The sequence below is a fragment of the Anarrhichthys ocellatus genome, unplaced genomic scaffold (genome assembly GCF_004355925.1).
Source record: "Anarrhichthys ocellatus isolate YVR2014 unplaced genomic scaffold, GSC_Weel_1.0 scaffold2, whole genome shotgun sequence".
Lineage (NCBI taxonomy): Eukaryota > Metazoa > Chordata > Actinopteri > Perciformes > Anarhichadidae > Anarrhichthys > Anarrhichthys ocellatus.
In genome coordinates this window covers 12,997,992-13,011,837 of record NW_022280032.1, presented here as the reverse complement: position 1 = coordinate 13,011,837, position 13,846 = coordinate 12,997,992, and the positions used below count along the sequence as shown (strand labels likewise).

The window sequence follows — 13,846 nt, the reverse complement described above, 5'->3', positions numbered from 1 at the left end:
ACACACACACACACACACACACACACACACACACACACACACACACACTGTTATAAAAGGTGTTTCTTTGTCATATATTTGCTTGTATTGAGGCATCAAACTGTCACAGACCTCCTGTCTCTTTTGCCATTTTCTTCTCTCCCCTTCTGTTCCTTGTATGAAGAAAAACTATTTATTTTCATTTATCAAAGCCTTTTACCCCTGAGAGAGAGAAAATTTGCAGTGTTTGCAATACTCAGTGTGTGTGTGTGTGTGTGTGTGTGTGTGTGTGTGTGTGTGTGTATGGTGTGTCAGGGGGATGTAGAGCAATGCCGGGGGTTATTATGAAGAGACTGAGATGCGACAGGAGATTCCTCTGATTGGGAATAAAATACCATCTTATCTATTTAAATAAACCCCACTGCGACTTCATCAACACTCAAACGCACACAGACACGTACACACTATAAATAAGAAGGCATATATAGAACAACACAAGAAAGTAAAGACATTCACCGAATCACACACACACACAAAAAACTGCCGAAGCCTGCAAATCTATGCATGTAAACAAACACAAGAGCAAATTCACAAAGGGATTTGTAGTAATTAAATTGCAATGATCGCCCTATTTTAGCTTTCACTTTGAAGATGAAGAAATAGTGAGGAAAAACAGTCCTAATAGAACATGAAAAGAACATCTAATTATTCAAAGGAGAGTAGTTACTGTAGGAATAAAAAATATGATAAACAAATAAAAAGGTTCCATGCAGTCAGCAGAATAATGCAGAGGAATTATTCAAAACAAAATCATGTTGAACTTTGGTTTTGATTCGCCAGTGGATTACTGGTGAGCTGCACTGTGGTTAACCAATCAGCTGTGATCATCCTGGCCTCCAAGACTAACCTGCTGACCTTTGACTTTTGGCCGACCTGAAGAGCAGAACCTGTATTTGATCTGTGACCTTGTGGCATCTTTAATAACCAGCTTGCTTTCCCATGCAGGGACGCACAAATGCGCATACGTCAATAAGACAAGAGACATGCAAAAAATGCAGCCGAGCAGTGTGTGTGTGTGTGTGTGTGTGTGTGTGTGTGTGACAGTAAATAGTGAGAAGAGAAACAGTGATGTATGTTGTCCTGCAGTCTGAGTCTGCAGATGTTTACTGCAGGTGGTCTGACGCTAACAACGTTCCACTTTTTAAAGGCCCTTTAATTCACTCGAGATGAAGCCACATGAAATATACAGAATGGAACAGTGTGATGCAGATATCAGCACCACCAAAACAAACTCAGCATAAGGAATTGGATTTTTAAATGTGCTTTTTCTCAAATTAAATCTTGACGTATTCTACTTAAAGCGGCTTTGGATTTATCATTTTTGATTTGACAAATATATGAATATAGAAATATGTAGCAAAAGCACAGATTTTTACAGTTTGCTGACGTAAAGGTGTAATAGAGATTGCTGTCCTTCACAGACTTTGTGTTCTCAATAGTCTATTTATTGCACCTGCTGTGTGACTTTTGTGATGCTTTATTTGATCTATTTAATGTATCTCACGTATAAGTAATAGATGAAGGACTTGACAGACCCTGTGGCATAATTCAGAATTCACACAATTACCCCAGTGCAACATTAAACATGGATTATCGACAGTGCACACAAACATCCTCGTGTGTGACCAATTCTTCTGATTTATTACTCTGAGCAAAAAAAATGTCGTTTTGCATGTAGTGTTACAGTCTGGTGCCTCAGGCCTCTTGTAGAAATGCATTTCTTGTGATGGGTTCACTACCACTTTAAAAGTTGTACGTCAGGCAAAAAGCAGCGCTTTTCCCTGTTTGCTCCTCCTGCCCAGGTGTCTCCTCCCTCTCTCTCTCTCTCTCTCTCTCTCCCCCTTTCTGTCCCCATGTGTGTATCAACCTTGAACTGAATAAGAAAGAGGGAGATGAAGACGGTGCAGCACCCTTCATATACGTCACTTGCATGTAGTGAAAATAGAGATCTGGAGGATAGTGGTGGTAACTTCCTCTGGGAGTAAATCAAAAGAAATTCACTGCGTAAATCCTCAGGTTCTCCCACCCAATCTGTTATATTTATTAGAAATGTGTCTTTGACCTTACTGACCATAAAATAACAAGACAAAAATAAGTACAGAAAATGTATTTGCATAATGTATGACAAGAATTCAAAACGAAACCCCCTTAAACATTCTTCACAGGGAAAAAACATTTTACAAAGCATACAGCTTACATCACTGATGTTACTAGAGAGCGAGTAAGCAGATCACACTGTCCTCTCTGCTGGAACAAACCGAAGATTTTCTTCCAGGCTAGAGCGACTTTGGCAATACTTCACACAACACAAAACACACACTCACAGTCGCAGTGTTACTTTGTATTCTAGTGCAGTTAATGTGTACACAACTTAATTCTCTCCTTAGAATAGCTGCTCCTGGCGCACGCATTCGCTTTATAATTATAGTACTGGTAAGACCGCGCAGGGTCCTGCCTCTGTTGAATACTGCCTTAATACACACACACACACACACACACACACTCAACTATTCATTTTAAATATTGTACCTCTTTAAACAGCAAACACCCTCGAACACGTACAGAGTAACTGCTGATTCCTGATCTTTCGTTATCATATTCCCTCTGCAGCAGGAAACCTGACTGACTCAACTTCTCTCATTGTGAACACATCTTCTTCTTCTTTCCTCGTCTTCTTCGAGCCCATTAAAAACATTCTTTTTCCCCCCTTTTTTCTTTTCTTGTCATGAATCTTTAATCAACCTTTTCAAGTGAGTGGGCAGGCTGAGACACTGCAGAGCACTGACCCGGGCCACTAAAACACACACTCTGATGTAACGTATACAGACGCTGCGCAGGTTAGACCCCGTTCACATCCCAGGAGTACTCTAAGTCTTGTGTCTGATCAGCAACTAAAGCTCACAGTTATGTGCCGCGTCTCAATTTCTATGCCAGCAGGTCAAAAAAGACAAGAAGAAAAGACAAAGTCTGGTGGAATTCACAGTTACTATTTCCATCTACAATCTGACAAAAAGAAAGGATGTTGATAGTTAAATCCCTGCATTGTTTGGTATGTGGAATTGCTGCATGCAGAGCCATCCATGTGTTTGCTCTCCTGTTTAGACTGAGAGGAAATCCATCAGCAGGAACCCAAGAGAGAGAGAAAGTGAAGTGACGGTTGTGTACGAATGGTCTCTGCATCTCTTTCTTTGTCATGACACAAATGCATTTCCTTGTGCAGTCGTGCACTCAGCTGCACACATGAACACACACACCTCCGACAGTAAATAAAGCAGTGCAGTCAGGTCACAATCACAGTAAACCACACAAACGACTACCATCTGTCTCTTTGTCTCTGCCTGTAGGAGTCAATGAGCCTCACTGGCAAGAGTTCATACTACACTGCCCAAACACAATAACATTCAAGATCATGATTTAAAATATGAAAGAATAAAATATCTGTGAAGGGGTACAGGCTATTCATTACTCCTCTCCCTCTCTCTTATCACTCCCTCGTTTCCTCTTTGCCTAACTCCGTCCCTCCTTCTCTTCCTGTAAATGAGTGATTTATCAGCCTTAATTGCTGGCAGTGGTTGATGTGGTCATGTGACCGCAACATGACAGCATGTGATAAATACACCCTGAAAATTACACCCTGCTTTGCAAACAGAAACACGCATTTCTTGCATCGCATCTGCAGAGTGGGAGTGGATGCTGACAAAAATAGAAATAGTCTAATAAAAGCATCGCTTTAAAAACAAAATCTCAGCTCACCATGTTCTTTAAAAGCAAAATGTTGTCGTAATAAAAGACATTTATCAAAGTGAGGCAAAGGGCAAAGGGGGAAAATGTACAATCAATAATGATAGACCAAGGAAATCTATTGTTATAAGTGTTTCACAACAGCGCCCCATAAACACTGAATGGACACACACACACACACACACACACACACACACACACAGAGCTTACAGTAGAATCTATTACTGTAGCTCACATGTGTTTCCTCCTCACAGCGTTCAGCAGCAGGATGCTGACTGAAGGGCCTGCAGTGGTCAGTTCATGCTTCTTATTGTTACTTGGAGACAGTTCTCAACCACTGACCTTTTTATTCACCGTGCTATACATTGTTAAAATAATGTATGAGGTGTCTCAGCCAAAGCCACTTCATTGTGTTGTGTTTTACATAACAGAGGTGTGTGTGTGTGCGTGCATGTGTGTGAGAGTGTGTGAGTGCGGCTTAAATGGATTTGAAGAAAAAATACTGGATACATGTTTGATGTTAGAAGACCGAACAAAAGCATTTAAAAAAATATATCAACAATGTTTATGTGTGTGTGTGTGTGTGTAGTGATATGCAACTGATAGAGGTACATGTATAATTTTGCATGTTGTGACTGATGACAGCGGTTCTCATCATCAGTAGTGCTGTGTATGTTCTGGCGACATCCTTGTGTTCCTGGTTTATATACAAGAAGCAAAACACATTTATTGCCATCTTGGGTTTTGTGGGTTAAAAAAATGTCAAATTAAATTAAATCAAATAAAACAAAAATCAAGGGAAAAGACAGCAATAGAAATGTGCAGGCAACATGATGTAAATACACAAAGAGAGACTCTTTTCCCAACGTGTTCTCAGGCTGTCGCAGCACACACAAACATGCAATTGAACATTTATTCATCCAGTTTAAATATACTTATATAACAGTGTTTCAGCTTGAAAGCAAATCTTTTTTCTCATCTTCTCTGCAACAATCGTTTTTTTCCACCAAAAAAAAAGAATACTCTCAATATTATAATTGCAATCCATTAATGAGCTGCTTCGACTCAAACCTGAACTATGTTTTGTCGTCTCCATAAGCTCTTATAATTTTTCCACAGTGTTGTGCGCTGTGATCCGCCACCATTTTGCTGCCACACTAATCTCTTTTTCCCGATGAAACACAGAATTCAGGAGGCAGAATGAGAGGGACAGACAGAGAGGAGGACGGAGGCAGACAGTAGATAGTGGAGCATGGAGCCGATCTGACTACCTGACAGACTGTCTGTCTACCTGCAACATGTTAAACATTTGACCTCTGCAGGAGTCCTACGAATAATGGGACAAGAGGATTTCACAGTTTGGCAAACAACACAAGCATCTATTGAGAAACTAAGTGTGCGCCGCTTGTGTCTATTGAATATTTTTGCAGGTTTGCATATTGCATATATAAATGCTTGTGTGTAAACGGGTAACAGGGGGAGGGACGGCAGAGTGACTCCGGCACCTCTGCACCTTCCCTTCCTCCTCCTTATTTATTTGTCTGTATTAGTTAGTTCCTTCTCAGCACTTAAAATTAATGTCATCCAGCAGAAAATAGAGGCTGAAAGCTCAAATTCAGCACTTTCCCAGCAGCCAGGTTATTTATCAAGCTAACAAGGAGAAGATGCATCCCGTTTCAGCCGGGCCCAGGAAATATGTGCCATTAAAGCCCAGAGCTAGTGTTTGAGAGCCAGGGAATAAAAGTGAGGGTGTCAGGGAGAGGGGATGGACGGCGTCGCCAGCAATATGGATGCAGAGAGACCAGCAGACACATTTATATTAGGGACAATAGATGCACTTCAGTAGAAGCGTGAGAAGCGAGAGGAAACACACACTCTGTCTACCAATGGCGCAGCCACAATACAAATTCTGCATGTGCTGCATGTGGGTATATGAAGTGCTGATTCGCTCATGGCTATAAAAGACGACCCTTTAGGGGATACAGAAGACATAGTTTGGAGCTCTGAATAAATCATGTGCTGCCAGAGTGAGCTTAGCCCTAATTTTCTCTTTAGGAGCTGGGTGTTGAAACACGTCCCGAGGACTGTTAGTATTGTGCCGTGTTAACATCTCTATAGCATCGGGAGCTAACGCCGGTGTGTTGGAATTCAATTAGGCGCTGGGTGCAACGCTAAGCAGCTAGCATTGGGCAGTCACCGCAGGGAAGAGAGAGGAGGGGAAGGTGACGCGAGGGGAGCGAGGAAGGAGTGTGTGTGTGTGAGTGTGTAAGGGGAAGGAGGCTGCGGGGAAGAGGAAGGCCCTGGGCTCCTGGCTGCGGTGATTCAGGGGAATACATTTCATCACACTAACCTCCGGCTGATCACAAGTTCCTCTCTCAATCATGCTGTGAACACACAGTCACAACCTGAGGACAACAGTGGCTCTGAGGGTCTCTCTCACACACACACACACACACACACACACACACACACACACACACACTCATACATACACACAATGGTAGCAGATTTACAACTAATTATGTTTGAATAAAACAACACAATCCGGGCTTAAACAACTGAAAAATCTGAGAGAAAATTGTATATTAACATAAGTTGAAAAGAGGAGCGCGTTGATGTTAAGAGGTTTGTCTCGGGGGTGCAGTTTTCTCCTCAAGTATCATCTTGTCTGTGGTTAAAAAGAAAGTAAAAACACATAACACATTTTTAAAAACAATCCAAACCTAAACACAGTTGTTCTGTGTTCAGTTTTGTGTGTCTTTAACTGCAGTGAGTGACATATTTTTCTAATCCAGACCCCAAGTCTACTTGCTTCCCCTCTTTCAGCCCAGGCCTAATGATGAGCATACATCCTGTTCATATCCTCCCTGTCATTTGACTTTTCTGGATTGAGGGGTGACGTCTGTGTCGCTATCAAGACTGTAACAGTGTAACGAGTCTCACACTCAGCAGCTAGTAGTTATATATATCTCAGGCAGTAAATGGATAGTGAAGTGTGTCAGTGGATGGAGCAAAACACAGCTGCAGTGTTTTATAAGTGACAATTCAATGTTTCAATTAACGGTGGGCGATTTATTGTACATCATCTCAAATTATATTGTGGAATTTTGCTTCAATATCATAAATCATGACAGTTTTGTTGACTATGTTCCTTATTTTAGTATTTTGTGAGAAGTTGAAAATGCTCCAGTTTGATTCCCGTTACAATGTAGTCCAATGTCATGAACATTAAAATGCCAAAACAGATATCATGATATGCATCAACATCAATCTTCTGCATGGTTGATATTTATATATTTCGTGAACAGCCAGTTGTATTTTACGCTTTGATATTAACCGAAATTTTATCACAAAAGCTTTCTAGGTGTTTCCATACACAGCCCATGTATCCACGCAAGCACTTAAATATGTGCTCTCTCTCTTCCTTCCTCTTACACACCTTGATGCGTCTGTGTGCGTCTGTCCTTCCTGCCGTGTACAAAAACCTGACCTGCCTGCTGTCAGCCACAGAGGCACCTTGCGTTGCTGTACCCCCCCCCCCCCCCCCCCCCCCCCCCCGCCGGTGGCCGACTCACCCCGTCTCCACAAGGGGTAGACGAGTAGGAGGAGGTGGTGGTGGAGGGATGGTGGGGGATAACGGGGTAGAGAGGAAAAAGTGAGGGTTGGTGGGAGGTGCAGGGGGAAGGATCGTGGAGGCGTGGTGGGTGGGGGCTCTGAAGATTCCTCTAATGTGCCCTCTCCACTCCCCTGCCTGTGACCTCAGAGCTCCTGACAGCCAGAAAGTGCTGAAGCATGCAGGTGTCTTAACGCTGCAGCCACACACATGCGAGCGCACGTGCTCCACTCCACACACACACACACACACACACACACACACACACACACATATATAGATGCAGGTGTACTACCTTAGCAGCCTGCATTCTGTCACTTTTTAACTCTTCATCATCATCACCTCATTCCTCACTGTATCAGTGCGTCACATATAAAATCGCGCATTATGCTGTCTATAATTGGTCAACGGTAAAGAAAAATGGACAGAGATGGAGTGCATAGCAAAGGCAAAACAAGCATGTGCTTCACAATGCTGAGCACATGAGGAAAGCGGAGTATACTGTCTGCTGCACAGTAAAATTAGCCGATGCTGAGGCTGTAGTTTCCTCTGTCCAGCCTCTCGACTGTACCGTGTAAAACCTGAGGTGTCCAGAGAGTGTCCTGTCGTGTTCTGTGTGTGTGTGTGTGTGTGTGTGTGTGTGTGTGTGGGGGGGGGGGTTAGGGTTAGAGAGTTGTATTACAGTGGTGATGAGTCGCCTGGCTGCGAGGCTGATACCTCAGCAGCACCCAGCATTGACCAGGCCTTTAAATAAAGCCTTCGATCATCCAGCAGCAGAGAAGGTCACCGCCTGCCTCTGGTTACCCTGCCTGTCTGTCTGCATCCACGGCCAGGAGCCCTCCTGCCATCCCTTCCTCCCTTCCCTCGCCTCCTCACCTCCTCCTGTTCTCTCACCCTAACGTGAATGTTTGCATTCAAATCCAGGTCCCTTCCTGTCCTCAATCCTTTAACTCCTTCCCTAATTTTGCCTCGACTCCTTACATCCATCCTTCCTCTCCAGCTATTTTGCTAACCGGCAACGTGAGAACGCAACAAACTAGCCTTCGCTTTCCCTCCCTCACTCCATCATCCTCCGCCATCTTCTGCTATCCCACCATCCGTCCATCTGCGTGTCAGCCACAAACAAAAAATAATGTCCAGTGTTTGTCTCCGCAGAGAGAGCTGAGAGAGTGAAGGAGGTCAAAGGGTCAAGGCAAAAGTTTTGGCCTCATCCCATGAGCACTGCGCATGTCACCCTCCTGTCAATCAAACAACACTGTCACAGCCACAAAGCATAAAACTGCATAACATCGCACACGACAAAGGTTGGCAGAGTGTTTGAAGAGCTAAATGAGAAGTAAGAAAAATATCTAATAATGAAACCCGCCTGGTGTCTGCTGTCCCAAATGAGTGCTTCCTTATTAAATAAAACCAATATAACAGAGTGGTTTTAATTTCACTCAGAGGTAAGATACAACACCCTTACTTCATGTCTGAGACATTATACTAACTTTTGCCAAATGTGAACTAATATTGAAAATATCAAGATGTCACGGAGCTACAGATTCAAGGCTCCTGTTTGAATTGTTTTCTTTTGAATGAAGTAGAGAGAGAGAGAGAGAGCAGGTAACAAGAAATGTGAATTGTATAATAAGTAAGTACAAACAATGAATTCAAAAGATTAAAAATTGTGAAGCAATTCTGATCAGCATTTACAGGATGATTTGTGTTTTCATATTATAGTATATTTAAAATGCTTTGCTTGGATGCAACCCGTCTTTTTGTTTTTAATTATAAAGTGGACTTTTTCGGGTATAAAGTTGAATCAAAGACGTCGATACCAAGTCCTTTTGTGTTTAAATCCAAAGTTTTGTAAATGTAAATAACCAATAATATATACCTAAATTAATTCTGACTACCTCATTGTAATGGATCAGTTACTTATCACAATAGAGTTTAAGGCTTAGTGTGAACATTACGTGCTGTATTTTGATAAACATACAGGAGAAATTTAGATCATCACACTTCTACACGCACACTTCATATTTCTTTAATTTGACATTAGATTTAAATATTTGAACAATGTAAATGTCATCGATTAACTTGTGTTGTAAAGTAAAAGAGTGTCGAAGATTAAAAAACCTGAGCAGAAGACGTTACCTCAGACTCCAGGGTGGTGGGACGGAGAAGTCAGAGCTCTCGATCACAGATGGAGGAATTTTCTTGACGTCCTACGAAAACAGGAAACAGAAATGTGTTATAAAACCCAGAGTGTGATCCAACAACACAGGAAGCTCTGCTATAGCGGAAAAAAACACTTTGAACATTAAGTAATGGTTGTTCGGTTCCAAAATGGACCATGGATTAAAAAAGAAAAGTGACATGACTGAGAGAGCAAAGATGAAGCATGAATTACTGCAGACAGAGAGTAATATTAGTCTTTTTAGAAAAAACAATACAACTTTAACTGAACAATACATTTGTGGCATTCATATTTGTTTCTAAAATGTACATAAGAGCTGAATTCATAAAAGGCTATCAAGCAATTTGAAATTATGAACCTCAAATATTTTAATTCAAGGCTAACAATTTAGATTAACAGTTTGAAACAACTATGAATTTCAACCAAACAGATATCAGTCATTAGATTTGAATGGAATGTTTAGAATTGTTTTGTAATTTGGCTTATTCTCATGAATACATTTTATCTACCTCATTTTCCAAGACATGAATACAGATGCACATGCACGCTTCTAACACACACACACACACACGCACACACACACACACACACACACACACACACACACACACACACACACGCACTGCGCAGTTCTTCAAAAGCAAAATCAATACTCATCAAAAGTATATCTAAAATAAACTTCAAGTTGTACATTATGTTCCTACAATGATTAATAAAACACTGTGATTATATAACCACCCCTTCCTTCATTAAAATAAATACATTTTTAAGTGCATTTTTTTAAATAATTAACAAAAATAAATGTATTAGTTCATACATGTCTGAAATTAATCTCTCAGATCCGTTGGTTTGTGAGGACCATATCTAGACGTTTATGTTGATTTGGGTTTTATGCATGTCTGACAGTAAGGTTTGTGTGAGCATATATAATATGTACACATGTGAGCGTACATACGACCACATGTTATGGACGACCGCTGATAAAGAAAACCTGCTTTAAAAACCAAATGATCCTGAAAAACGGTTTGCTGGGTTTCAGGAGAACGAATTGAGGCGAAGGAGCGACAAAGTATATTAATGCCCCCCCCCCCAATCCATCTTTAAGCAACAATGAGGGCCATTCATTTCCCTGTAATCCGACTCACACTGGGGCCAAATGGACTCTGACCCATTCAGCTATACAGGAGCTCACAGCACAGACAAGTCTGCCGTCACCCGAAAAATGCTCTGACACATCAACATAGACAGCCCAGACCTATATATACCTATATAGTTGGGCCACATATGAATCAATGTGCACATAATCACACACACCTATAGGTGAAGACAAACAAAGAGCTTGATAAACACACCACGCCAGACACAGAGGAACATTCACACACACACACACACGCGCGCACATAGGCATGTATACATACTTCCACACATACACACACTCACTGGTCACACATACTTGCACACACGTGTCTACTCTGTGTGCACTCTTGCTAACTCAAAGAAGCACACACACACACACACACACACACACACACACTGTTCTTGATACAGGGGAAGTGCGGCCCACGTGCACAGGGCTGCTACATGGCAGCAGTGTGTGGGGTCAAGGCCTTTCCCAGGTACAAATGAAAGGGAGAGGAGAGACTTTGGAAGAGCTGAACAACACTGTGGGTCACCTTGCCTGGCTAAGAGATCAATGTCTGTTTGACTGGCTGAGAGAGAAAGAGACAAAGAGAGAGACACACAGAGAGAGAGAGAGAGAGAGAGAGAGAGAGAGAGAGAGAGAGAGAGGCTAACTGCAGCAGAGGGGTAAATCAACTCTCTCGCTTCATTGAGATGCAGGTAAAACACACAGGGTTCGGGCTTGGCTCCAGCTCCACCCTGCATAACACAAACTCGTGCACGCGCACACTTAAACACGCACACATAGACAAACGTGCACACACTCACAGTCACATAATGCACTCAGTTTCCAAACACCCCCCCACCCTCACCACGTCCGCTGCGGTCCATAACTACACCACTCCACTGACTCTGTGCCCTGCAACTCAACTCACTGTTGAAAACATCAGCACAGCCTCAGCTATGTTTATCCGTGAGTCAGATTAATGTGATCACATATAATTAAATCATAATTAGCTTTCATCTATTGCCCTTTAGTGATGCATTCTGAGGAGAGCTTCTTATATGAGCAAATGCAAATCTAGTGTTTGAATTCTATTGCAACATGCACGAGACACATTACATGTGCCTATATGCACATTATTTTACAGCTGAGCATTTATAGGATTGGATTCGGACAATCACATTAACTCCTCTCTGCCCATGCTTCCATTTTGCTGGACAGAAAATCACCGTGTAAAGCCAATAAGATACATACAGAGGCAGCAGCACAAACCTTCTTTACAGCTGCTGCATTCTTACCACATGCACAGCCACGACAGGAGGGGCCAAGTTAAATTATTAGGATTTCAGATAAATGACACATAACTCAGGACACTGCGAGAGAGAAAGAGAAAGGGAAAGAAAGAGAGAGAGAGAAAGAAAGAGAGAGCGAGAGAGAAGCTCTGGCATTGCGGGTCTAGATGATGGACGGACCACAGAGGAACATAAATGCAGCTGATTTAAATCAATTTAAATGTAAATGTTTATCGCATGGAGTGATGCAGATGCGGATTGAGTGGAAGAGATTGAAATTGTTTCCTCTTTTGAATGCGAATATGTTTTTGACCCTTTGGGGAGCTTGTCATGGGTAAGGGAGCGCTCACTGGGAAGAAAAGAAATGAACGTACACAGAAACTGTTGTGTTACTAAATGAGACGTGTGGCTCCAATTGTTACCGAATCATTTTAGTAGTACAAAACAAATAGTGTTTGATTCAGCGACAGTCATGAAACGATAACATAGTGGATTGAATATACCTTAAAGTAATAATGCTTTTTCAGGCAGTGTTTTAAGAAAACTGTTTTACTGCTCTACTGATTATAAGAAAACAAACTCCTCTTATTATAACAGTGATAAAACAAAATAGAGGAACGTTTGGAGCACTCTGAGCTGTTCAATTAATTAGGGTATTACTGAAAAAAAAAAAATAATGCAACTTCAATTTTTTGTGCTTTTGGCCTTTTGAGTTTTTCCGAGCTAAGTGAGACTATTTGTTTTACCTACATGTACTTAGATTTCCTTTTGATTGACATAAGCTACAACCCTGACAACGTCATGATACAATGACTCATTCCGATAGATATAATGCACTCAGTTAACGCACACAACGCCCTTCCTCCACAAGGTCAAATAAAAGACAATGCTGGCTGGTTATTGAGCACTCTCACAAATAGACACTAAAAAGTGTGCACATCCTTTGTGCTATTAATTTTGAGGCATTAAAGCGACGCACATGATGATGATTCGAATGCCAATACTGATAAATTTCAAAGTGATTTCCCATAGTTGGCCTGAAAGAGAGAGTCCAATATTGTGACAGCAGAGAACTACATTATCTTTAATAACCTAATCATTGGACAGACTGCAAATGATCACAGTGCAGAAGTCAATATAGTGGGCCAGAGAACAGAATTACAGTCCGTACTGATAAGATCAATAATGTGGTGTGTCTGTATGCTATATGTACTCACTTTTTCATACTGTGCAAATGAAAGAGAGGCGGCAAAAGGCAGAGAAAGATACAGTGAATCTGATTGAGGGTTGAGAAACGAGGAGGCAGCGCTGAAATATTGTTTCCTGTGCCTTCTGTCCTCCTTCAACACAGGAAGTGAATCAGTGTTACTGAATCCTCTTGCCCCTTGGTGTGTTTCAGAACACACACCACACACACACACACAAGCAGAAAGCGTCCCACACAATTTCCACCCGTTCAATGATCAGCACTTTTCCACTTTATCATTCTTACATATTGAGTAACGGAGCACAAACACTGGAAAGCTATACGAACCATTACACAAAGCAGACGTCATGTCTGTCAGATAACATTCCAGGTAAGACCTGAGTAAAATCCTGAGACCACAGAAAACTCAGCTGACCCTATCTGCCTCACAGAAGAGAGGGGGGCCATGGAAGAAGAATAGCATCTCCAGTTCTAGGTTATAACACAAATGTAATTAAATAGCACACTATATTGACCTAATCAGATAGGAAGGCCATAAATTAGTGGACACATGCTCACTAAAAGGCCCTCTCCTCTCAGCTAGGACGCATCTCTGATCGTTTATCATCTGAAAGGAGCAGGAAGGCAGCCAGCATCCCCCCCCCCCCCC

General features: G+C 41.8%; 1 protein-coding gene across 1 annotated transcript in view; it reads right to left on the bottom strand.

The window, feature by feature from the left end:
• LOC116390638 (transcription factor Maf-like) overlaps positions 1 to 13,846 on the bottom strand; it is a 40,882-nt gene that overhangs the window by 22,436 nt on the left and 4,600 nt on the right. The window contains exon 2 of the mRNA XM_031860515.1: positions 9,533 to 9,603. Coding sequence (XP_031716375.1) covers positions 9,576 to 9,603 — 28 coding nt within the window. The 3' untranslated portion in view covers positions 9,533 to 9,575. The remainder of the gene's footprint in view (positions 1 to 9,532; positions 9,604 to 13,846) is intronic.